This window comes from Pan paniscus, chromosome 4, assembly GCF_029289425.2.
Source record: "Pan paniscus chromosome 4, NHGRI_mPanPan1-v2.0_pri, whole genome shotgun sequence".
Lineage (NCBI taxonomy): Eukaryota > Metazoa > Chordata > Mammalia > Primates > Hominidae > Pan > Pan paniscus.
In genome coordinates, this window is record NC_073253.2 from 48922010 (window position 1) to 48949513 (window position 27504).

At 36.4% G+C, this 27504-nt stretch overlaps 1 protein-coding gene across 1 annotated transcript in view; it reads right to left on the reverse strand.

The window, feature by feature from the left end:
• Nucleotides 1-27504, reverse strand: part of CWC27 (CWC27 spliceosome associated cyclophilin) — a 250864-nt gene that overhangs the window by 22150 nt on the left and 201210 nt on the right. The window contains exons 12-13 of the mRNA XM_024928816.4: nucleotides 24264-24373; nucleotides 18840-18943 (exon numbers count right to left, since the gene is read on the reverse strand). Coding sequence (XP_024784584.2) covers nucleotides 18840-18943; nucleotides 24264-24373 — 214 coding nt within the window. The remainder of the gene's footprint in view (nucleotides 1-18839; nucleotides 18944-24263; nucleotides 24374-27504) is intronic.

Consider the following 27504-nt stretch of genomic DNA (forward strand, 5'->3'; position numbering starts at 1 on the left):
ACTATTACATTTAACTTGATTACCTGAATGAATACCAGAAAGTAGAAGGGATATTAATAAATCAAAAGGGCAGGTATTTGAAAGATTATTAACATATGTTTTTGGAGGGGGATTTTGCGAGTTGCATTTATATGTGGGTATCCTAGATGTCCTGGGGATACACACCAGGTAAAAGAGAAGAAAGTAAGATGGTATACCTTCTGCAACTTTGTCAATTCTTTGTGCTTTTGCTCAGTGTACCAGGGAGATGGAAAAAATTCTAATCAAATGTCTCATAAAAACATTTATATGCCCATACCAGAAAATGGCAATCAAGCATGCTAGATTTCACTCCTTTTTATTCCTCATGCTATTTATTTTCCACATGTGATCTTTTCCATTACTTTGAAGGGTTTGTCTAAAAACTAATTATTTCCTTCTTGGCACTGGGGCTGCAATTCAGGTAGCGGCCACCTGTTAAATAATTAGGCCTGTTTATTGACTCCATAGCCTATAGTCTAAGCTTTTTCCAGGTGTGGTAACTAAAAGAAAATAAGAATGTAGCACATTATCTACCACTTAAACTTTCAAAGTAAAAATATAAGTGTAGAACAATAAAGGTTCAACCTGCCTTAAAAGATACTAAACAGTATTACATTGCTACAACAATTAAGCAGTGAGGTACTGGCACAAGAATAGACAAAGAAATCAATGTAAAATAATAAAACTCACTCAAAATATACATAAGGCCTTACTCTGATAAAGAACACATTTAATATCCATGGGGAAACACGGTATTATTCAGTTGTGGTGGCTAAGAATTTAGAAAAAAAAACATGATAACAATGACCTAATATAATAAAGCAAATCAATTCCAGGTGGATTTTTGATGTAAATTAAAAACAAAAAGCATAAAAATACTACTGAAAGATATAACTAGGTATTTATATAATCTTGGGATTATGAAGATCTTAAGAATGACACCAGGTAGAAATCATGAAGGAAAAGATCAGCAAATTTAGCAATGCAAATATTTAAAACTCCATGTTAACAAAACAAAGTCACCATAAACAAATTGTAAGGCAATGACAAACTGGTAAAAATATTTTAAACAAAAAATAATATTCTTCATAGGCCAGGCGCCGTGGCTCATACCTGTAATCCTAGCACTTTGGGAGGCTGACGTGGGCGGATCGCTCGAGGCCAGGAGTTTGAGACCAGCCTGGCCAACATGGTGAAACCCTGTCTCTACTAAAAATACAAAAATTAGCTGGGTGTGGTGGTGCTCGCCTGTAGTCCCAACTACTCGGGAGGCTGAGGCAGGAGAATTGCTTGAAACTGGCAGTCAACTCTGGGTGACAGAGTGAGACTCTGTCTCAAAAAAAAAAAAAAAAAAAAAAAAATTTCAGAGCTTTTGTAAATAAAAAAGATATACACATAAGAGTAGACAATTAACAACCGTGACCACAACCATGAAATATAAATGGCCAGTTAGCACACTGAAAAAGTTCAACTACCAGCAAACAAATAAATAGAAATTAATACAAGGTAGAAATTGGCAATGATTACTATATATCTGTTATTTATGACATATTATAGTACGTACATACATAATTCTAGGGTAAGGAGAAACTAGCAATTTCATACATTGCTGGTACAGGTATAAATGATTCAACTTCATACAGTGCAATCTAGTAATAATTTTATCAAAGTCATTCCTGAGCTGATAGAAATCAGAAAGTGGTTGTGGGGAGGGGACTAGCTAGAAAGGGGAATGGGGGGAATGTTCTGGGGTGATGTAAATGTTTTACACCTTGTTTTGATGGTGTTTATATTGGTGTATAAAATTGTCAAAAATTCATCAAAGTGAACAGATAACAACTGTGTGCTGTCTTATATGTAAATTATGTCTCAATTTTAAAAAAGTTTTTTTAAAAGCCTACCTGATTCAGGAAATAACAATGAATTTACAAAATATCAACTAAAAATTTATTCACTGATGAAAGGCTTATAATTAAAAATGGGATGAATTTCTTCATAAAGATCCATGTTAAATTATGCAATATCCTCTTGATAGAATATTATATAACCATCAAAAGAGATGTTACAAAAGAATATTTAATAATGTGAAAAATGTTGACAGTATACTGAAAAGAGAGAAAGGGAGAAAAAGGAGGTATGGCATGATTCTATTCTTGGGAAAAGCATCTATATATTAATGTATGAGAGGGTAGACAAAAACAATGATGATAATCTGACTACCAGTGATTTTTTCTTTCTTTAAAATGTTTTATATATTGAACAATACATATAAACACAAATTAGGTATTTGAAAAAATCACTATGATAATTATTATTAATTTCATTTAATAACTTCTTAAAAGAAAATGACATTGTTTAAAACTACCTTTAAAGAAATACAGACAACTATGTAGAAATTATGCATCTTCTTTCACAAAGCTTCACCTGAAATCCTACTACTGGGGTTTTTGTATCCTGCTTTTCAGATATGGTTACAGTATCAGAATGCTTATTTGTAGTTTCTTGGTTGCCAGTGTATAAGGGCAACTGTCTTTGCACTGGCTTCGTTGCCATATGTAACAACTATGGTGAATTGACTTTTTAACTACATTATGCTAATCCCAAGGAACTTCGCTCCTTAAGCTTTCTTTCCAATAGAAATAAATAACTTATGAATGCATAGCTTTTCTCTGTTCCAAGATGCTCTTGTCAGCTTAAAAAAAAAAAAGAAATAAAAAGATTCTGGAGAGAGTCCAGAATCCATGACTATATATTCCCAACATAGAAAAGGTAATCTTGTCCACTCTCCTCCTCTTTCTCTATGAATGCTAAATTTATAGTAGCTAAGTCTGCCAGCCTCCGCATTTTGTAATCTGGATTCAGCTAAAGAATTTTTTTTTTTTAAACAGGGCTACACTTTTCTCCTTTTCTTAACAGCTTATAAAACAGAACCTTCTAGTACCACTAGCAAATTTATTGAATATGTCTACATTCCTTCTAGGTCATAGATAACATAACTGAAGTAAATTAACATTTGCCTTTTTTTCAAATATTACTTTGAGGTTATTAGATCAAGAGAACTGTATAACTAATGTTTTGACAATTTAATTTAGAATGCTTAGTTTGTGCTGCTTGAGTAACATGTCAAGCCTTACCAATACTACCCTAGTACCATGCACCCCCACTTCCCTCTCTCACACCTACTATTTCCTGAGCACTCTCTAAGGGTCAGGCACTATACTGAGTGCTTTCCATGAATTATCTCATTTAATTCTAATAATAACTCCGAGGTAGATATTGTTATTTCTACTCTACAGGTGAAGAAATTGAGGCTTAGAAGTTAGGCTGCTTGCTTAGGTCACTGAGCAGGGATTTGAACCCAGGCATTCTGATTAGACAGCCCACTGTATAATTAGGTAATAATTCAATGTGTGGAATTACAGAGTAGGTTTTGGTTTCAGAACTCTCAGTGGAGCAAAAGAATGATTATTTTCGAGTAATTGTACCTCCATGGAATGTACCTCCATGATGGTACACTTCTTTAAAAAAGTGTAGAAAGTGGCCGGGTGCAGTGGCTCACGCCTGTAATCCCAGCACTTTGGGAGGCTGAGGCAGGTGGATCATGAGGTCAGGAGATCGAGACCATCCTGGCTAATATGGTGAAACCCTGTCTCTACTAAAAAAAAAAAAAAAAAATTAGCTGGGCGTGGTGGCGGGCGCCTGTAGTCCCAGCTACGTGGGAGGCTGAGGCAGAAGAATGGCGTGAACCCAGGAGGCGGAGCTTGCAGTGAACCGAGATAGCGCCACTGCACTGCAGCCTGGGCAACAGAGCGAGACTCTGTCTCAAGAAAAAAAAAAAAAGTGTAGAAAGTATTCCAAAGATGAGAATGGGTGATATATGCTGTAACTAGCTCCAGAAGATGAATATTGTTATTTAGAATCAAAGGCCTCTGAAAGTCAAGTTAATTTTTTTCTTCCTTGTCCTAGTGATTAGTACTTCGGGTTAGAATCACTGCTGGTAGAAGCTGGTATTCTGGAAACAGCATGGGCTCACTGGTGTGACAAACAATCTCACCATTTATTGCCATAGGATCTTGGGCAGATAACCTAATTTTTTTGAACTACAGAGTTCCTCATTTATCACATGGAAATAGTGCTAATTATCTGAAGGAGCTGTGAGAAACAAATCTGCGACAGCTAGTCCCTAAGCTATGAGCCCTATGAGGCTCTTTTGAAGGTAAAATGAGATGAGGTAGGATAAAGGTCCTAGCAGTGTCTGAAATATAGCACATACAAATATTTGCTTAAAAAATGACTTGGTGGGATCTAGAGTCACCTTCATCTCCTACTACCCGTAGAAGAGTTAGAGTGAAAAAGCACGAAAAGGATAGATACTTACTTTAGTCAAGCATAAGTGGTTCCTAGTATGTCGGTTATTCTGTATAATTTTATTAACTAATCTGACTAACTGATAATTGGCCCAAATACCCTTAACAAGTGGTTTTAAAATAAATGAAGGGACCTCACATTAAAGTAATTCTTCGGAAATGCCAAAATAAAAAAACTTATGAAATATAAATACAATTTGGGGCAGAGCAAATTTGTTCATTTAAAACCTTTAATTGGTTTCCATTGGTTTTTATTTTAAGTATTATTTATTGTTTTTTAGAGACAGGGTCTCTGTCGCCCAGCCTAGAGTGCAGTGGCATGATCATAACTCACTGTAACCTCAAACTCCTGGGCTCAAGTGATCCTCCGACCTCAGCTTCCTGAGTAGCTAGGATTATAGATGCACACCACCACACCTAGCTAATTTTAAATCTGTTTTGTAGAGATGGTGTATTGCTATGTTGCCCAGGCTGGTTTCAAACTCCTGGGCTCAAGTGGTCCTCCCATCTCAGCCTCTCAAAGTGCTGGGATTACAGGCGTGAGCCACAGCTCCCAGCCTCCATTTGTTTTAATGTAGTGAATTGACCTAAAGACTCCAACTTGAGTTAAACAAACAATAGTAGAATTCAGAAACCTCTTTTTGGTCAGGTAAATATCTAACATGTATTGAAGGGACATTGGAGAGTACTATCCCCAAAAGCCCTGCATTCCTATCTCTGGCAGGTTACTACCCACTACCTCCTGTGGTATTTGAACCTGAAGTTTCCTCTTAGGTAACAAAAGGATAACAATCCCAAGTTACACAGGAAGGATTAAACCACATCAGCAGAGTTGAGAATCCTAAGTGAATGCAAGGTTTCTTGCCAATGACTGTGAAAGCAGTTCATAATTTACGCCCAATATCTGTTTCTAAGCAGAAACCTTCTTCCTTACAATGATATCTTATCTCACTTGGGATATAATACTGTAATAAATCAATGGGAATGAGTGTCATGTCTAACTTTACTCCACATCCCACACCTCACACATTATTTCCATTAAAAACATTTATTAAATAAATAAGGAATAGTTTTCAAAATATGCAAACTGAGTTAATCTGACCTATATGAATAAACTGAGCCCATAAATACTGTGCTATAGCATTAATGCCATTGAAAGATTTTAATATCACTAGATAAGTATTCATAGAAAGCTTAGGGATTAATAATTACTTGCCATAGGCTCTACATGTTTAAATGACATCTTAGGGAAAAAGAAGCATGTTGTTTAGAGTTATTAATTGATAAAGTAGGGTAAGGGTTGTATGACAGCAGCAGTTTAATGAGTACAAAAGGCTCAGTATCTGGACTGTAAGAAAACAGATAATACAATTTCCTATACTGGAAATTAGAGAAAAGTTTCTGAATTAAGGATGACATCTAAACAAATAAAAACTCTAGAGCTCTGATAAAGGCTACATAAAGCATAATGACAGTAACTAGTGAAAATATTACTCTCCAAAAGTTGATGAATGAATATTTGTCTTGCAGTTCATCATTCAGTTGAAATTCTTGGCAAGAAGAACAAGAGGGAGTACTTTATAACTAGTGAATAGAAAACAGATAGACTTCCTTAGAGATTATTTAGCAACAAGCTTTTAGAGTAAAATACACTCTCCTTTTGACTCCATGAACTACCAGTATTGCTTTTTTTTTTCTCAGATTAACTGAGCCAAATACCTTTTATTAGCTTGATTTAAGCATCAGGTACTAGCCTATTATGCACCATCTGTCAGCTGCGGATCTCTGTACCCCTCCACACCCCACAGAAATCTAAATCTCTCCAAAGAATTTCTGCTAATTGTCAGCATGTCTCATGATCATCAGGCCTCCTTTGCCTCTTGTGCTCTAGCTTCCTCTGGCCTACACCATGCAAAAATAATTTGAATCTCTGCCATCCTGAGTCTCCAACCAAACAGCACCCACAAGAGCACAACTTTACTGAAGGCTGTTAAGAAATCCTGGAGATAGGTCATGTCAACCACTGCACCTCTCAATACCACTCCCTCCCTTTCTTCTTATCTCAAGATAGCAGTTTGGTGATCACCTTTTGTGATTTGAGGATGTTCCTAAGGTACTGTTTTTCAACTTCTCTCTGGTGAACCATATCAAGGCACAGTGCTTTTCCCAAGAAATACATTATTCTCTCTAATAGCAATTCATTGCCAACTATTAAGAAATCTTTTTTTAAAGAAAAAAATTTGCTCATGCTGAGAATTATTCAGTACCATCTAAATGTTTGTTTTTCAAAAAAGGATCTTAACAGAACCTGAAAGAAATGAGATAGCCTACTACATGAGACAATTTGGCATAAGCCAGTTTGAGACAACTCACTAGTTATACAGAAATCTTAAAAGAGGAAAAGCAGAACAGTACATATGTGAGAATCTCCAAAGGGGTTTGGAAAAATGGTAGTATTGATAAACAACTCTGAGAAGCTGTGGCCCCAAGAGAATGGGATAAAACCCTGCTGCTTTTCCCCCTTTCTTTTCTATCCCAGCATGGCTCTGAATGAGGGCACAGTTGCAAAAAGTGCATAGTAGAACAGTGTAACTAAAGATCCAACGTTCTGGCTGGAGGAAGAAAAGGGGAGGCCCACGACAATAGAAGGTATTGAGGAGACTGTAAAGGGAAAAGGGAACCCATAAAGTCAGTGCATGTGTCAATCCAATGCTAAACTGCATATCAAAGACTCTGAGAACTTAACTAAAAGATAGTCTAGGCTTGGCGTGGTGGTTCATGCCTGTAATCTCAGCACTTTGGAAGGATGAGGTGGGTGGATCATCTGAGGTACGGAGTTCGAGACCAGCCTGACCAACATGGAGAAACCCCGTCTCTACTAAAAAATACAAAATTAGCCACATGCGTTGGCGCATGCCTATAATTCCAGCTACTCAGGAGCCTGAGGCAAGAGAGTCTCTTGAACCCGGGAGGTGGGGGTTGCAGTGAGCCAAGATTGCACCATTGCACTACAGCCTGGGCAAGAAGAGTAAAACCCCGTCTCAAAAAAAAAAAAAAAAAAAAAAAAGTCTAACAGCCAGGTCCCACGCTGGACAGTGGGTGGCGTATACATGGGACAGATACAAATAGCAATGCAAATGCATTGAGAACAAGACTAAGATTGAAACCAAATCCCACAGAAGGGTGATCAGAACTTGTGGCCTGAACCCAAATGGGTTGTCTGCTATAACATAACATTTTTCATAGGATTTAAATAAGACCCAGAGACTCATAATATTCAAAATGTTTAGGATACAATAAAAAAAAATTACTTGGCATAAGAGAATCATACAAATCTTAACTTGCATGGGAAAAGACAATCAACAGATGCTAATACTGAGATAACAGGCACTGGAATTATTTGACACAGACTTTTAAACAGTTATTGTAAAAAAGCTGAAAGAAGGGCAAACACTGTTGAAATAAATGAGAAGACAGAAAGCTTCAACATAAAAATAAATACAAATAAAAGTTTTAGAACTGAAAAATACAATAATCAAAATTTAAAACCCACTGCAAGGGCTCAGTAGCAGAATGGAGGTGACAGAGAACACCAAAGGTCTAAAATTCATATCACTAGAGTCCTAGAATAGAGAAGAAGGAATGTGTTGAGGATAAAATAATTTAAGAAATAATGTCTAAAAACCTCCCAAATTTGGTGAAAGACACAAACCTACAGATTCAAGAAGCATAGCCAACATCACACATAGTAAACCCAAAGGAATCTATACCTACTCATGCAAATCAAACTTGCAAGAACAAAAGATGAAAAAATCGTAGAGAAAAATAATGCATTATTTATAAGGAAACAACAATTTGAATAAGTAAAGATTTTCCAAAAGAAACCATGCAGAACAGAATTTGGTGGAACAAACATCTTTAAAGTGATGAAAGAAATGAACTGTTGACCCATAATTCTGTATTCAGTGAAAATATCCCTCAGAAATGCAGGTTAAATAATGACATTCTAAAGTGAAGGAAAACTAAAATAATCTGTGGCCAGTAGATCTGCTCTAAAATCATCATTCAAGGAAGTTCTTTAGCTAGAAGAGAAATAATACCAGAAGGAAACCTGAAATATCATGAATAAAGAAAGAGTAACATGAATGGTAAATATCTGGGTAAATATAACAGAGTCTTCTCCTGTTGAGTTCCTTAAAATGTGTTTGACAGCTGAGAGCAAAAATTATTAACATTTTTCTGAGGGGATTCTCAATATATGTAGATGTAATACACAAATTGGCTAGAATACAAAGGGAAGAGGTAAAAGGACCTACATACATGTAAGAATTCTATATTCGTCTTGAAATGATAAAATATTAACTCTAAATAAACTATGAAAAGTTTAAAAAGTATATTGTAATTCCTATATCAATCAGTGAAACAAAACACTATTCAGATACTGTCAAAAACACAATAGATAAATTAAATGGAAATGCTAAAAAATGCTCAAATAATCCAAAATAATGCAAAAAAGAGGAAACTGATATGTAACTAACCTGCACATTGTGCACCTATACCCTAAAACTTAAAGTATAATAATAAAAAAAAAAATAAAAATAAACAAAACAAAACAAAACAAAACAACAAAAAAAGAGGAAACTGAAGAATAAAAAAGGGAGGGCACTTCTGGTTTCACTTCTAACATGTAAAGGGCTTGAAAGTCATCAATTCATTCTTGCAACAAGAAAAAAGCTAAACAAACTGGAAAAAAATGATTTTTTTTTAGATGCATTACAGAGTTGAGGTCACAGGGTAAAGTGCCATCCCCAAATCTGGAAATACAGGCAACTACAGAGAATCATTTTCCAGATCAGCTTACCTGGAACAAATGCTACTGGAGCCATAAACTGGTAGGAATGCTTAAGTGGTAATTTTAATGAACTGCAGGAAGCTGAGTGTGGATTAGCATGACAGTAAGAAACTCCTGGGGGCCCAGTCCGGGGGGGCTCTGATAAAACAAAAAGCACCAGGTCTAGATGGGTTCACTGATGAATTTTACTGAACATTTAAGAAAGAAATTATTCCAGTTCTTTGCAATCTCTTCTAGAAGACAGAAGCAAAGGGAACACTTTCTAACTTAATCTATGAAGTCAGCATTATCCTAATACAAAAACCAAACAAAGGGATTAGAAGAAGAGAAAACCACAAACCAATATCTTTCAAGAGCATAGATTCAAATATCCTCAACAAAATATCAGAAAATCAAATTCAACAATGTATAAAAAGAATTATATACCATGACCAAGTGGGATTTATCCCAGGTACACAAAGCTGGTTCAACACACTGGTAAGGATGTGAAATAGTAGAAGTTCTTATTTGTTGCTGGTGGGAATGTAAAATGGTAGAGACACTTTGGAAGACAGTTTGGCAGTTTCTTACAAAACTAAATGTATCCTTACAATCCAGTGTTTGCTTTTTGATATCTACTCAAATGAGTTGAAAACTTATGTTTTCATGTTCCACATGGCTGGGGAGGCCTCAGGAAACTTACAATCATGTTGGAAGGGGAGGCAAACACGTCCTTCTTTATTGTGGTGGCAGGAGAGAGAAATGCAAGCAGAAGAAATGTCAGCCACTTATAAAACCATCAGATCTCCTGAGACTCACTCATTATCATGAGAACAGCATGGGGGAAACCATCCCAATGATCCAATCACCTCCACCTGGTCCTGCCCTTGATTATGGGGATTACAATTCAAGGTGAGATTTGGGTGGGAACACAGAGCCAAACCATACACTGGTAAAAGACATCTATGAAAAGCCCATACTTAATGGTGAAAGACTGAAGGCTTTTCCCCAAAGACTGGGAACAAAGGAAGAATGTCTACTCACACCACTCCTATTTGTCTTCATACTGGAAGTCTTAGCCAGAGCAGTAGAGCAAAAATAAATAAATGAATAAATACATGTCATACAGAGTAGAAAGAAAGAAATAAAACTGCCTGTATATAAAACAAAAAACAACAAAAAAATCCAAAAACCTAGAACTAGTAAGTGAGTTTCACAATGTTGCAGGTACCAGGCCAACAAACAAAAATCAATCATATTTCTGTATAACAATGACAAACAATTGCAAACCAAAATAAAAAAATACTATTTATAACAGCTCCACAAACAAGGAAATGGTTTTAAATCCAAAAACACATGTGTAGGGTACTGCTAACAACTATAAAATGCTGATGAAACAAATCAAAGGAGACCTAAATAAATGGAGAGACATAATCATGTTTATGGATTGGAAAACTCAACATAGTAAAGATGTCAATTCTCCTCAGACTGATCAATAAACGTAATGAAATTCAAATAAAAATCTCAGCAGAATTTTTTTGTAGAAATAGACAAACTGATTCTAAAACTTTTATGGAAAGGGCAAAAGAACTAGAATAGCCAAAGCAATTTTGAAAAAAACAAGAAGAGAGTTGGAAGAATCATTTCAAAATTTACCATAAATCTGTTGTAATCAAGAAAATGTGGTATTGGTGAAAGGATAAAGACACAGATTGATGCAACAGAATAGAGAGTCCAAGAAAAGAACCATATTAATATAGCCAACTGTGTTTGACAAAATTGCAAAGTCAGTTCAAAGTCTTTTTAACAAATGGTACTGGAATAATTGGACATCCATATGAAGAAAATGAACCTTAACCTAAACTTCATACCTTATACAAAAATTTATTCAAAATGGATAATAGATCTAATTGTAAAATGTAAAACTATAAAATGTTTAAAAGAAAACTTAGGAAAAAATCTGTGTGACTTTAGGTTGGGCAAAGAATTCTTAGACATAACACCAAAAGCATAACCTGTAAAAGGAAATAAATCAATCAACTGGACTTAATCAATATTAAATATTTTTACTCCGTGAAAAATCTTATTGGAGAAAAATCACATATCTGATAAAAAACTTGCAAATAACATATCCCAAAAAAGACGTGGATGTAGATTATACAGAGAACTCTTGAAACTCAACAGTAAGAAAACAAATTCAATTCCCAAATAGGCAAAAGACTTGAACAGACATTTCATCCAAAAGAAAATACAGAAGGCAAGCAAGTATGGGACAGATTAAAAATTACTACCGGATTGCTCATTGTAACAAGTGAAATGATTGAAAGACATTTAAAGAAGTTAATTATACCTTCTTTCCATGCCCGTTTGTACCTGTTATCCTCCCACCTGCATCTCCAGCTAACCAGTGGTAACAGTATGGTACATAGCCAACCATTATTTTCCACGGGACAGATCTTGATGCACATAACATCAACAAATATTTTTTGAAAGCCCATTATGAACCAGGCACTGGATACGGTACTATGAGGACCAAAAAGCAGATAAATTATTTAACTTCACTGTGCCCCAGTTCTTTCATGTGTAAATAAAGATAATAAATAATACCTACCCCATAGAGTCAAGTGCATGTGAAGCACTTAGAATCAGTAGGACATTATTTTGTGAATTGAAGAGGCTAGGCACAAATATAAGAATGAAAACAACTAAAGGCCAGGTGTGGTAGCTCATGCCTGTAATCCCAGCACTTTGGGAGGCTGAGGCGGGCAGATCACCTCAGGTCAGGAGTTCGAGACCAGTCTGACCAACATGGTGAAACCCCATCTCTACTAAAAATACAAAAAATTAGCCGGGCGTGGTGGTGCGCACCTGTGGTCCCAGCTACTCAGGAGGCTGAGGCACAAGAATCACTTGAACCTGGGGAGGCACAGGTTGCAGTGAGCCAAGATCTTGTCAGTGGACTCCAGCCTGGGCAATAAGAGCAAAACTCTGTAACAACAACAACAACAACAACAACAAAAGTAAAAGAATATATTTAAATACTACTTTGTGTGAGAAAAAATTTAGAAAAGTAAACAAGAACATAAAACCAAATGCCATGTCACAGACCACTTCAAAACAGTTAAGGACCAGAAAAGGGTTGATGGGGAAACAATTAGTACTCTGTTGTACCAGGCCTAGGCCAGTGACAACGGGTACATTTATTTCAGAAAGTACCATGTTGCTTCTACTTGAGAACAAGGATCACAAACTGGGACCTGGAAAAAAGCTTCCCAGGACCTATAGATTGGGTCATAATCTGTGATTAAAAAAGGACCATCATTACACACTCAATGACCAGAGATGACTTGTCCCAGCGGTTCTCAAAGTGTGACTCGGGGACCCCTGTGTGTCTGCAAGGTCAAATTTCTTTTTGTATGAATACTAAGACACTTGTTTGTCTATTTCATTCTTATCCCCTCATGAGTGTACAGTGGAATTTTTCAGAGAATACATGAAGTGTGAGATAAAACAGAGTAAAGCAGATATGCTCCTATCATGCCAGATTTCAGAGATTTACAAAAAAATGTAAAACAATGCCACTGATATCACTAAATTTTTTGTTTTGCAGGCATAATTTTTTAAAATTAAAGTATGTTGTTTATAACATATTATTAATAGATATATTCCATATAAACAAAAGCTCTTTGGAGTTCTCAGGAATTTTTAGCAGTGTAAAGCAGTGGCCCCCAACCTTTTTTGGCACCAGGAACCAGTTTTGTGGAAGGCAGTCTTTCCATGAATGGGAGTGAGGGGCTGTTGATTTCAGGATGAAACTGTTCTGTTTCAGACCATCAGTCATTAGAGTCTCATAATGAGCATGCAACCTAGATCCCTCGCAGGTGTAGTTCACAACAGGGTTTGCGCTCCTATGAGAATCTAATGCCGCCGTTGATGTGACAGGAGGTGGAGCTCAGGCAGTAAAGCTCGCTTGCCTGCTGCTTACTGCCTGCTGGGCGGCTCAGTTCCTAACAGGCCATGGACCAGTACCAGTCTGCAGTCTGGGGGTTGGGGACCCCTGGTGTAAAGGGCCCAGAGACAATAATTTGAGTTCCACTGCCTAATACTAAAGGGTGAAGTTGGCTAAGTTCATTTAGCTAACTTGGGCCTTCATTATTTTCACAGTCTCCACCCTTAGAGCTGTATTTGTGTTCATCTATACTAAACTGTGCTTGACAATGTCCTGTTGGAATGAAGGGGAAAATAATTGAAACATTCTCCCAACACTTTGGGAGGCCGAAGCGGGAAGATCATTTGAGGCCAGGGGTTCGAGATCTGCCTGGGCAACATAGTGAGATGCTATCTTAAAAAAAAAAAAAATTAGCCGAGTATGGTGGTGTATGCCTGTGGTCTTAGCTACTTGGGAGGCTGAGGTGGAGGATCACTTGAGCCTGGAACTTTGAGGCTGGAGTGAGCTTTGACTGCACCAGTGCACTCCAGCCCGGGCAACAGAGTGAGACTCTGTCTCAAAAAAACAAAAATTCATTTGTTGTCATTTCACCCTTTATTCAATACATGATTAAACTATATACACAAATTACAGTATGTATTACATATAAAAGGTATTGAAAGCTTTGCTAGTATAAGCAATGAGATGAAGCTATGTTCTTTCATGGTATCTTGTAATGAGGTCTGACTGGGTCTAAAAGTCAATAATCTCTTTTTTACATCTGTATTATTAAGATTTCACTGTTTTGGATACAGACAGCTGGTACTTGTTGCTTCTGCACTATGCTAACTCCAAAGGAAAGCTTTAAAACTTCTTTACGCCAAACCTTGGTTCTCAGAACTTCAATCTCTAGCAGATACAAACTGTCTGACTGATGGCTAAAATTGATTTTTAACATTAGCCAAAGTGCAATAATAAAACTGAAAAAAATCCATATCCAGAAGTTTTAACCCATAGGGTTATCGTAGAAGGAGAATTTTTCAGAACCAAGAACAAGACTACTTGGAGATAAGGCTCCTAAGAAGAGGAGCTAAGTTGAAACTTGTATAGTTTTATGAAAAACAGAAGCAAACCACACTGTTTTTATTTTTAAAAAATTTAAGAAGGCAAAGCATTTCTTCTAAAACGTTAATCTCTTTCACTAAAGCTCTTTAAGGATTCTTAATTAATTCTTGAGATTCTAATAGCCCTAAAGACAAGTCTTAAATTGTATTTACTTTGGAGTACAAATTAGAATGACATTTTGCGAAAGCCATTTGAAAATATTTAGCAGAAGTCAACATGTGTACTTACTGAGAAAGCAATTCTAGTTTTAGAAATTTATCCTAAGAAAATGGGCAATGACATAGAAACAAGGATGTTACAGCATTGTTTAAATATCCAACAACATGGTCAAGTAAATTTGTGGTTCATCATATAGTGGAATATGATGGTCATAATACAAAAGATAAAAATTACATCATAAAATTATACATGATAAGGAAAAGTAGTCACTGCATATTGCTGAGGAAAAAAAGCAAGTTATAAAGCTGTAGTACTATATGATCTAATTTCTGTTTAAAATATGTATGTGCATAGAAATACCTGGACAGATATAAATTAACATGTATAAAAATATACTTTTACATATTTGATGTAAATAGCATAAATATATAAATTGATATGTATAAATTAACAGTATTTATCTTTGAGTTTGGGATCATAGGTAATTTTCATTTACCTTTTTTGAGTGTGTCTGCATTCTGATTTTTCCACAGTGAACATTTTTTTGTTTTTTTTTGAGATGGAGTTTTGCTCTGTCAACCAGGTTGGAGTGCAGTGGCATGATCTCGGCTCACTGCAACCTCCACCTTTCAGGTTCAAGCGATTCTCGTGCCTCAGCCTCCTGAGTAGCTGGGACTACAGGCACCCGCCACCATGCCCGGCAAATTTTTGTACTTTTAGTAGAGATGGGGTTTCGCCGTGTTGGCCAGGCTGGTCTCAAACTCTTGACCTCAAGTGATCCACCTGCCTTGGCCTCCCAAAGTGCTGAGATTACAGGCGTAAGCCACCATGCCTGGCCACAATGAACATCTTTTAGTTATATAATAATCAGTAAAATATTTACTTGAGGCAACCATGCAATTGTTGGTATTTTTCAAATTTTTATAATACTAAATACTGTATGTACTATGGAAGAAAGTGATGGAGGGGAGAGAAAGAAGAAGAGAAAGAGGAAGAAGGCAGACAGACCATTATACTGTTTATTATTTTATCTTGTATATGTGCTGTAATGTTTCAAGTTAATCTTAGAATTAACAATCTGGAAAGAAATTTTCAATGAAACATAGTAGTGAAGAGTTAATGTGCATAAAATCGAAGCCTATTCACATAGATTTAATCTTTCTCCTCTCCTTAGAAATGCCAATTTTGTTGTGTAAGGAGCAGGTGGCTATCTTTCTTGTAACTTTTTTGGGAGCTCACCAAGCTTCATCTAACCAAACCCAATTTGGCATATGGACTTCATCCATATGGTCATATGAATCCCTGGGCAAGTTCCTCCTGCCATGTGTCTAATCGGTTTCATAAAATCCATGCTCAAAGAAGGGTCTACAGCTATATGAGTCTGTGATACTGTGGGACTAAGGAATATAGTGACAAAGAGACCACTCTACCTGCTAAACTGGAATCTGGTACCATCACTATCACTAAATATTGGCAGTGTATATCTGAACAAAGGAGGAATCCTAGTAATTCTGAGTGAAAAATTTCTATCATGCATTTCAGTTTAGATCTACTAATAACACTTCTTTAAATGCCTTGTTAGTGAAATCTGGGAATAATTTTCAAACACCATACACACTGTTTACAATTGAATCATATTTCTTTTCTTTCTCTCCCTCTCTCTCTTTTTTTTTTTTTTTGCATAAAAAGTATAATGCTGCTGAATGGTACCCAAATGTCTGTTGTATACCATGCCAATACAGCAGCTCAGCCAAAAATGCGAATAGAATAATTTGCCAAGTAAAAGAAAACATAACAAATTGGTAATGGTTTCTATCTTGACAGAAAATGAAAATGATCCCTCAATGTGTGGCCACTCATGTGGACACATAAAAATGTCTTAGAAGCAATCATTTTACCTCAGATAACAGACCCTGACAGTGTAGTACAGCACACTGGCTGACTTTCACTTCTTAGAAAAGCGGCAACCGTGACCTACAAAATAGTCTGGGAACCATGTAATTTATGCATAACACACATGCACATGCCATGCACTCATAATATTTGTTATAAATCATTCTGAATATAAGATTCCTTTCCTGAGAAGAATATACTTTATGAGAGAGGATCTAAATCACCAGAGACTTGAGAAAGCTATACTGAACAGAAATGATGTTGTTGCTTATCAGGTTACAAAATCCAAGGTCTAAATTGCAATAAAAAGGCATTACATAAGGGCCCTATATATGCTATCTGATTCTGCATAGTGCCTTGAACATGAAAGGTATTTTTGTTAGATGTTAGATAAAACAAATACCAAAAAAATTCTGGAGGTTCATAGTGTACAGCTCTGACTTTCTCCTTAGAAGACTGCAATTGAAAGCAGATATGAACACCCTGAAGACCTGCTAATGGTTCCTTTAACTTGTTCCCCACTTCTTCACCATTTATTTTTTTCTCCCAATGGAGAATTAGCCAACATCATTGGCCAGTGATTTTTTTCCCCATGTCCAGTGAAGTTTCCCCGTTTTAAACTTTCTAATGAGAATGTTAGACAGAAAATTGATTGTATAATCAAATAACATGAAAAACAGGAATGGCACTTTTAAAAATACATCATTGGTATCTGAAGCTAATGAGGAATTCAAAATGACAGAATACTGAACCAAGGGGCTAGGAAGAACCTTGGAAGTTAAATGGTCTTGCCAAGTTGAAAGTAAATTTGAATCCTGTGGGTTATGAGCTTCAAATAAAACTTCTGGGGTTTGAATTTGTTGGTGACTTTCCTGTTCAATAAAAAAGGACTTAAATGGCTTATAAAAAGGTTAAAAAAACTTATTGGGCATCAAACTCCTCTTACAAAACACCATCTTGATGAGTTAAGTGTAAATGAATCAGAAACACATGGGTCATATTTCCTTTAAAAATGCATATGGATTCAAAAATAAAGGGAAGAGGACTTGGCAAAACATTTTTTGTGTGGTGGCTGAACCCAAAACATTTGAAAGAGATTTTGAGACATTCAAGGAATCCCCCCCACCGCCAAAAAAAAAAAAAACCCAAAAACCCAAAACAAAACTAAACTAAACCTGTCCAGTCATATAAAACAAAAAGTTCTATACAATGTGCATTTAACTATGGGTCAATCAACATTCACTGAGCCTTCGCCTTTGGCACCAAACTATGGAAGGAGACAGCTTCTGCCTTCAAGCAACTTATTTGTATAAAAAAATCTATATAAGTAATAGAAACCTATTAAAAGATATCTAGGATCTTACAAAAACTGGCATCGTAACCCACATCATATGAAAACTATAAATTAATTGAGAAATAGACAAGTGCTTTCAGGGTCCTAGGTTAGGTAGGATTCATTCCATTCAAATCATCATGCCCTCAGCCCTTTTGATTAAAGTTATATATAGTTGCAGAGTCTTACGTGTTTGAATGTTTTCTTAATAAGTGTTTTTATGTCTTTTTAAATGTGTTTTCCAGCCCTCCTTCCTCCACCCTCTAGATTTGTGAGTGCTCAACAAATCTTGCTGACTGGTTTCCTGAAGGATGGGAGTGTTGAACAGAGTTTTGAAACAGGGGAGATGCTGTTTGGCAGAGAGAACTGAGGCTATGATTCTGGGTTGGGGTAATGGCACATGTGATGGTTCAGAGGCTCCAGAGGGTGAGTCATGTGTAGGGGGTGATACATTGGCTTGCTTGCAGCAATGTGGCTGAGCCAGGGTGTAGTGGGAGGTGGAGGCAGTTAGGTGTGGGGAGGCTTAATACACTGCATGTGAAGTCAACTTGAGGACAGAGGGGTGTGATAAAGAAAAACACAATTTTTATTCCTTTTTTTTTTTTTTTGCCAGTATAGGATAAAGTTCTAAGCAAAGGATATGTATATGTCATTACTTTATTTATCAGTGTCTTAAAAAGCTGAAAAATATCCAAAGATAAAAATAAAATTAACTATGTATGAGTTGCTAGGATCCTGTAGATCATAACTTTGAAGAGGAAGTTAGTAGGATTATGAAATAGATTACTGAGTTCTAAAATGTTTGTGGGAAAATGTGAGAAATTATTGATTTATTATCTTCTAAGGTTGTTTTCGAGTTGTTTAATGTGAGTCTCATCTTTTCCACAATATTAGAAAGTTACTTAGAACTGGGATAGTGTCACATATTTCTTGTGCATTTTTTACTGACTAGCACAATGCCGGACACATCAAGTGCTCAATAAATGCTTGTTTCTTCAGTGCTTGGTGTGTTTATTTATTTTACTTTATATTGAACTGAAATAAAGTCAAAAGTTGCCGAGGTCCTATAATGGTGATGGTAAACTCTGAAAACAAAAGGATGATATAGCGGAAATGCCCCAGTAGTGTCTCTGCTCTGAGACTATTTGTTCATGGTTAATATACAGAAATCAAAGCGCTTACCATCCTTCATCATCTTCTACTTCTGTTTCAGGAATGTCATTTTCAGGCGTTTCAGCAATTGCTTGAGTGAGTTTAGATTTAAACTGGTTCAGCAGTGCAAGGGTCTGAAATAACAATTAGACTGCTAAGTTTTCTGATAAAGATAAATATAATTTTAAAAGAGATGCTTAAGTTTGGTAGAAAAGGAAATATCCTACTTGGATGTAAAACAAAATGTTTGATTTTGAACAAAAAGAACAAAACTACCTTTAGGCTGCAATAATGACATTAATAAACCTTGACATCATTCTGTTTGGATTTGCACTGACATTTCCCCTCAGAGATAGGTGACTATTTTCTGATTTGGGAAACAAAAGTTTGCTTACATAGAAGACAGAAGACCCAACTTTTGAAAATACATGTTTGGCCTGGTGCATTGGTTCATGTCCCAGCACTCTGGGAGGCCAAAGTGGGAGGATCTTTTGAGCTCAAGAGTTCAAGACCTCAAGACCAGCAGGGGTAATGTAGTGAGACTCTATCACTACAAAAAGAAAAGAAAAAAAGTCAGATGTGGTGGTGTGCATCTGTAGTCCCAGCTACTATGAAGCCTGAGGCAGGAGGATCCCTTGAACTTAGGAGTTTTAGGCTGTAGTGACCTATGATTGTGCCACTGCACTCCAGCATGGGTAACAGAGTGAGACTGTCTCTAAATAAATAAATAAATAAAATAAAATAAAATAAAAAATGTATGCTCATTTATAGTTAAGAGTTTAGTGTCTATAAGAAAGAAAGGTAATTCACTAAGTTATGTGAAATCAAAAATAAAAAAATAGTATTGTTTATTTCACAAATTTCCAAAAATATAAAAATATCAATATAGGGAAGGTAGAATGAACATATTAACTGTTGGAAAATGAGTAAATTGGAATATCTTTAGAAAGCTGTTGATACGTACTGGAAACTTTAAGATGATCATTCCCCCTGACTGAGTAATTCCTATCCTGGGACGATAGAAAAATAAGGTGAAACAGAGAAAATGGCTACGCACAAGATGTGCACTGCAGCATTACTCATACAAATGGAAAAATGAAAACCTGTTAAATGTCTATCAATAAGAAACTAGATAAATTTAGTAAAAAGCAATAAATACGCTATTTAAAAATTTTATTTTTATTTTTTATTTTTATTTTTTTGAGACAGAGTCTCTCTGTGAGGCCCAGGCTGGAGTGCAATGGCGTGATCTTGGCTCACTGCAACCTCCGCCTCCCAGGTTCAAGCGATTCTCCTGCCCCAGACTCCTGAGTAGCTGGGACCACAGGCACGTGCCACCATGCCCAGCTAATTTTTTTTGTATTTTTAGTAGAGATGGGGTTTCATTATATTGGCCAGGCCGGTCTCCAATTCCTGACCTCAAGTGTTCCACACGCCTCGGCCTCCTAAAGTGTTGGGATTACAGGTGTGAGCCACCGTGCCTGGCCTAAATATGCTATTGTTATTAAAAATTATATACATGAAACATTGCATTCTATTGTTAAGTGAAAGATGAATACAAATATTGTGTTAAGTATATTTTTTTAAAAAGTGTGTGTGTGTAGGGGGAACATTACTGTGAATTCTTGTTTGGCTCCTATGCTCTCTGTGGGCAGGAAGAAGCAAGTGGCTATAATTTTGTAATCACACCATCTCCTAGGTCTTAACAGTCTACTCCAGAATTTGAGCAGACAAGAGAAGCTAGAAAAAGGTTTTTCTATTCGACATATTTACAGAGTCCATCATTATGAAATGGGATAAAATACTACCTGTCCAAGAAATCAAGGGCCTAATCAAGATTTTGGTATGTTGAATTCAATACTGAAATCCTCACATTTCATAAGGAAAAAGATGTGTGACAGTTCAACATGTGAATAACTGGTATATTAGAGAGTCACAATACATTCCTAAGCTCCAGAATTTATCTAGAGAGTATCAATAAGATCACAGTTCATGAAAAAGTTAAGTAGGTCTGGGCAATCTAGAACTCAAGCTTAATAAAGACAAATGGTGTCAAAATAACTGCAAGAAAAAGGTGGTTGGTTATTGCTTTAAAAATGATAGTAAAAAGCATCTTCTACTTTTCTGCAAAATTTAATGCCCACATATTCAACAGCTAAAAATACACACATTATCATAGCTACTGAATGAGATGAGTTTTGGGGAAAATTTATAAGTTCCTATAGAATATCATCATAGGCATTCTGAGGGCTGCAGAGTATGTTAGCATTTAGATATTTTATCTCTTTTTAGAGTAGAGATTATAGAATTAAGCTCTTCAAACAATGTTAACAGATAAAGTATCCCTTGTTTTTAAACCTTACTCATTAAAAATAGTCCATTGTTTATTCATTCTTATTGTATTTGCTTATTAATAAGAAAACAGATTACTGTAAAAATATTGAAAAATAGAAGTAAAATAACTATTATCCTACCACTCAGAATAACCACTGTTAATATTTTGCTAAATATACTTCCAGGTAGTATGTGTGTGTGTATGTATGTGTTTATATATCTGTATCTATATCTATCTATATCTACTATTGCATAAATATATCTCTCCACATGCTTATCTCCATATCTATCTATTTAATCTATATGATATGGTCTGGCTGTGTCCCTACCCAAATCTCAGCTTGAATTGTATCTCCCAGAATTCCCATGTGTTATGGGAGGGACCCAGTGGGAGGTAATTGAATCATGGGGGCTGGTCTTTACCATGCTATTCTCGTGATAGTGAGTAAGTCTCACAAGATCTGATGGATTTATCAGGGGTTTCCACTTTTTCTTCTTCCTCATTCTCTCTTGCCACCACCATGTAAGAACTGCCTTTCACCCTCTGCCATGATTGTGAGACCTCCTCAGCCAGGTGGAACTATAAGTCAAATTAAACCTCCTTTTTTTCCCCAGTTTTGGGTATGTTTTTATCAGCAGTGTGAAAATGGACTAATAAATACACTATAGCTTAAAAGTAAACCCTATCATTTTTTTTTTTTAAGAGATAGAGTCTCACTCTGTCACCCAGGCTGGAGTGCAATGGTACAATCATGGCTCACTACAGCGTCGACCTACTGGGCTCAAGCGATCCTCATGCCTTAGCCTCCCAAGTAGCTGGGACCACAGATGCATACCACCTTGCCAAACTATTTTTTTTTTTTTTCTGTAGAGATGGGGGTCTCCCTAGGCTGCCTAGGCTGGTTTCAAACTCCTGGGCTCAAGAGATCCTCCCATCTTGGCCTCCCAAAGTCCTGGGATTACAAGAGTGACTCACCATGCCTGGCCCTTACTAATTTTTAATGATGGATGTTTGCATACTTGGAAATGTCTTTTTTAAAAGCACAAAGAAAAATGAAAACAAAAAAGACTTCTAAATGGAATGAAATTTTAAAATTTCCTAGAAAATTATACTAGACCTGGATCTTTCTCCCTGAGTTACAAGTGGCAAGGCAGTTTGTTTTTAAGCCAATCAATGAGCTGCTGGCATTTGCTCAAAGAGGGGAGACTGTGGCAAACAAAAAACATCCTCTTGGCTATTTTTAGCTTCTTCTATATTTAAGATTAGACTTTCTCCTGCTTTATTATAAAGGCTAGAGAAGACACTGGGCAGAAAAAAAATCACAAAAATAATGGGACACATTTGTTATAGTGTGAAGAAGATAGGATCTGCATGGAGGCATTTTGATTGGCATCTGCAGGGGAATTATTCAGTTATGGCTTTTCCTGAAGGAACGAATGGCCAACTACTTCCAGGAATGCTCTTTCAGCACAGCGAGAGCCTTCCCAGAATGTAGAAGCTATGCTGAAGGAGCCCAATCTTGGCATACTCTGTTTATGCATATCTAACACAAGAGTCTCCCAACTGGGCCCTGTGCCTCTAGTCCTGTCCTGTATCCAGTCTAATCTCCACATTGCAGCCCAGTTAGAGAGATCTTCCTAAAATGAAAGTGAGATCATATCACTTCCTTCTGTCAATGGTTCCCCATGGCCTTTAGGATAAATTCTAAACTCCTTAACATGGTTTAAAAATACCTTGTACGAACTTACTTTTGCTTACCTCTTCAGCCTCATCTTTCTCCTTCTCTTAGTTTATGTTACAGTCATATTTAGTATCTTTTAGTTCTTTGCAAAGAGGTTGAAGACTTTTCATGTATGCACTGTTCCTTTTGTCTAGCCATGCTCTGCCTCTACCTGGCTGTCTCCTACACAACCTTTGAAGTTCAGCTGACAAATCATTTCCTTAGGAAGGCCTTCCCAGATTCTTAAGCCATGTAAGGCCCCTCTGTTATTCATCTACATGGCTTCCTGTACCTACCCTTTCATAATGCTCACCCCCTTTCACTGGTATTACTTGTTTAGCTCTTTTCCCTGATAGATCAGAGAGAGCAGGGATGTGTTCATGTGTTGACTGCCAAATACAGTGATTAGTACACGGCAGGTTCTTAATAATTATTTGCTACAAGGGAGTGGGGGGAGGGGGACGGAATGAATGAATGAGTCATCCTTAGTATCTCTGGTAGTATAGTCACTATGGTTGCTATTTAGAAGACTTTGTGATTTCATGAAAACAAGTTAATAATGTACTTTTTCTTAATGAAATTAAGAAATTATCCAGACAGGTTTGGGCTTTTTAATTTACTTTTACTTTGCCTGTTTTATTTATACAACTAAAATGGTGTGTCCATATATATATATAAGGCAGTTTGTTTATATCCATATATATTAATATATGTCTATCTGTATAAACATATATATGGCAGCACCAAAAATAAATGATTTCAGTCTGCCCTCTAACTTTTCAACATGAAGGGCTGCTTCAGAGATTTGTTTTATCAAGTGTCAAGTACTGCATGGCACATAGTGCTGACTCCCAAATTGTTGAGCTAGCTTCCTATCTCTTTTCATTCTTGATTTCTGACAACTTCTTAATATTACTACCTAAAGATTCAGGAATTACTTGTACTAATGAATAGAAGTCAGCTAGCAGACCAAATGACTTATTTCCAGACAGTGTACAATTTCAAGCTAGGCTGGCTAGTCAGCATGCGAGATGTCGGGCTGGAAGAGACTCTCTCATCATTTATAATCACCACTTCTTCATTTCATAATATTCACTACACAGAGGTTCCACCTGGGTTTCTGAGGATACGTGGCTTTATGAGGTTCCTGTGCTTACTATGGGAGTACCAGGTTGAAACGTGGAAGTTCCAGGCTTTTTCACCACCAATGTCTGGAAAGAACTCCAGAGTTTGAATCTTTATGAGAGTGGCCAATGTCCACCCTATATAAATATATTCTTTTTTATTTTTAAGAGGTAGTGCTTCTCCTGATATATAATCAAATTAGGCTCCATTTAGAAACACTTAAAAACAATAAAAAGACAATAAGTTCTGTATGGATTTGGGTTTTTGAAGTTACCTGATCTTCCCGGGAAGTTCCCTTCTTTGACTGTTGCTTCCTCAAAGCTTCATACTTTTGCTTTTCTCTTCTGTATTCGGCAACAGCACCATCTGGAGGGGCTTCTTCCTCTAAAGAATAGTAGAATATTTTTAGAATAAGTAGTAAAATAGCTCTGTGGATTCATAGCAATGTTTATGCTCCTGTTGCTGAAGAGGAGGTTGGCACTTGGGCTTGCTTTTTCGCCATTTAATTTCAAATGAAAATCTGTAAGCCCCACCAGCTCTGTAACTACTTCCTAAATTAGAATGTGACTGATGCTAATTTATGAGTCGATATACATATATTTACTATACACTGCACTATTGTAATTGTTCTTCTCACATGTCCTTATTTAAGTTGATTATAAAATCATCTATCTCACTTTTAAAATAATTAAGGTTTTCCTAAAATTCAGCAATACCATTTTACATTTTTTCCTTGCCTTAGAAGATATAACCTTTCAAATATTGGTTGATATTCCAATTACCTGCCACTTTTGTTCCCCAGTTATAACAATAACAACCTTCAATTTAATGGCATCATAGAAAATAAATATGTCTAACAAATAAGTCAAAACAGTTAGCAAAAGCAGACAAAAATAATCTTTACTGAATTAGAAATTAGAAAACAAATCTATAGGTTTGAACCTGCAATAATTCTATGTGAAGATTAGTTAACATCTGGGTTCATAAAACACAGTTTTGCCTCAAAAACAAACAAGCCAACAAACCCAACTAGTAACATTTTATAATACCTTACATGTGTAAATATCAATGAAATTTGTGACTAAAACACACACACACACACACACACACACAAACACACTCCCTCTCTCTCTCTCTCTTCTCTTTGGCTGGAAGACAAACGATAAGCCAGATGTAATCAAGAATGCTAGTAATCTGTCTACCAAAGCTTTAGTCTGTTAGTTGTCTCTTTGTTATCTAGCTTGAGGAACATCATGAATATGCAATCTATTAACAATCAGCCATTTTGTTCAAGAGATTTTCTGGTCAAAAAAAAAAATTTGAACTAAGAAACAAGTTATCTTTTTGTGGTTACCTAATATGATTTTGGTAGAACTTGGAAGGAGAGTCCTGGTTTCAAAACTGACAGCTGCAAACATTAAAAACTGAGCACATTAAGGAAAAATGAACCATTAAATACAGAAATAATATCTGAGGCACACATGCCTAGTAAAGACTAGTATAAAGAGTATGCCATCACGACTGGTATACATGAAGTGATTCTTATAGTAGGTTTAAAAATTACTTTCGGCCGGGCGTGGTGGCTCACGCCTGTAATCCCAGCACTTTTGGAGGCCGAGGTGGGCAGATCACGAGGTCAGGAGATCGAGACCATTCTGGCTAGCACGGTGAAACCCCATCTCTACTAAAAATACAAAAAATTAGCCGGGCGTGGTGGCGGGCGCCTGTAGTCCCAGCTACTGGAGAGGCTGAGGCAGGAGAATGGCGTGAACCCGGGAGGCGGAGCTTGCAGTGAGCCGAGATCGCGCCACTGCACTCCAGCCTGGGCGACAGAGCGAGACTCTGTCTCAAAAAAAAAAAAAAAAAAAAAATTACTTTCATATTTTTCTACTGAATTACATCTTTGAATACCTCTCTTCTTCTTATCCTACAGTAGTTAGATTTGCATTGTCCTGGGATAAAGAGCAAGCACTTTAAGATGACTTAGGATCCCTACATGAGGCAGTTAATGCTTTGCTTTCCAGTTACGTCTCTCAAGAGACAACTCCTTTGCCGTATCCACCTTCATGTGCTTTCACTTGGCTGATAACTAGTATTCTTAAACCCTGCTCTCTTGACCAACCATCCGCCTTTGCACATGCTTTTCTTCCTTCAGGGATACTGCAAATAGTTCATCTCTCCATTCTTGTTAATTCTCCTTGCTTAATTCCGGCTCCTCCTTTAGGTCTCAGCTTGGTTGGCACTTCAGTGAGCCTTTTCTGATTCCGTTCTTGAAGTCTGGTTTAGATGTCTCTCCTTTGAGCTTCCAAAGCACCCTTTAGCACTTATCACACTTTATGGCGATTTCCTGTTTACTCTTCTTTAAACTCACTAGACATTAACTCCTTGAGGACAAATCATATTTGTCCTCATTTTTTTTTCTTATTTCATTTCATGTCCTCATTTCATTTTCTTAAGTGTATCTTTCAAAGACACACTTAGGACAGTGCTTGGCAAGTGATTCAATAAATAGTCAAATAAATGAAGTAATAATGTAATTGGAGAAGGGGAAAATAAGAAGGTGTAGGGTAATTTGCCCTCTTCCCCTCGCCAGCCTCAGTTATAGTTAGCATTTGCCATGCACCTGGAATCTCCTGTTCCATTGCATTTAGGAGTCAATAATTATTTTCTGCCATTTCCTAGGGCAGAAGTTTGTAAAATTCTAAGGAAAATTGTGATGGGTATCAGTAGAACTGTTTAATGTTTTTATGGTTAAAAAAATGCAAAAGAGAAAGGACAAGTTCTTTGCTTACATTTTCAGCTAAAAAAGATTGAAAACCTTTATGTGTGGTAAGAATTTTGCAATAAATGGAAAAGATATAGATGAATTCTGCTATCTCATGTCATAGGTAAGTTAAGCTTACAACTTTCAAAACAGATTCAGCATTGCTTATTTTAATGTTTCACACGCATCTTCTTGAACACGGTCCCTTTTAGCAAGGACCAACCACTTAATTTCACTTATTAGGAATGTGAAGGAAGTAGGAAAATGTTTAAAAAGTGCTATAAAGAAGCCTTACAAATCAATTTTAAAAAGTCAAGGATAGGTACATTTAAGTATATAATAAAGCATGGAAATTCTGTAGCTATGTTGTTTATAATACTAAATGGCCTTTTAATAACTTAGAAATAGCAGTCACCTCATTAAGGAAACTAAATGCATGAAATGATAGAATTTTTAAAAACAGCTGTATTGAGGTAGGCGTTACATATAGTAAAACTCACTAATTTTGTATATAAAATGTGATGACTTTTGGTATTGTATAGAGCATATAACTTCCACTGCAATCAAGATCTAGAAAAGTTCCACATACCATACAAAGTGTCCAAATGTCTGTTACAGTCAGTTTTCTTTTTCTGGCAACGAGGCATCAGCGATCTGCTTTCTGGCACCACATTTTTGCCATTACTAGAAACTCATACAAATGGGATCATACAGTATGTAGTTTTTTATGTCTGGCTTATTTTGGTGAGCA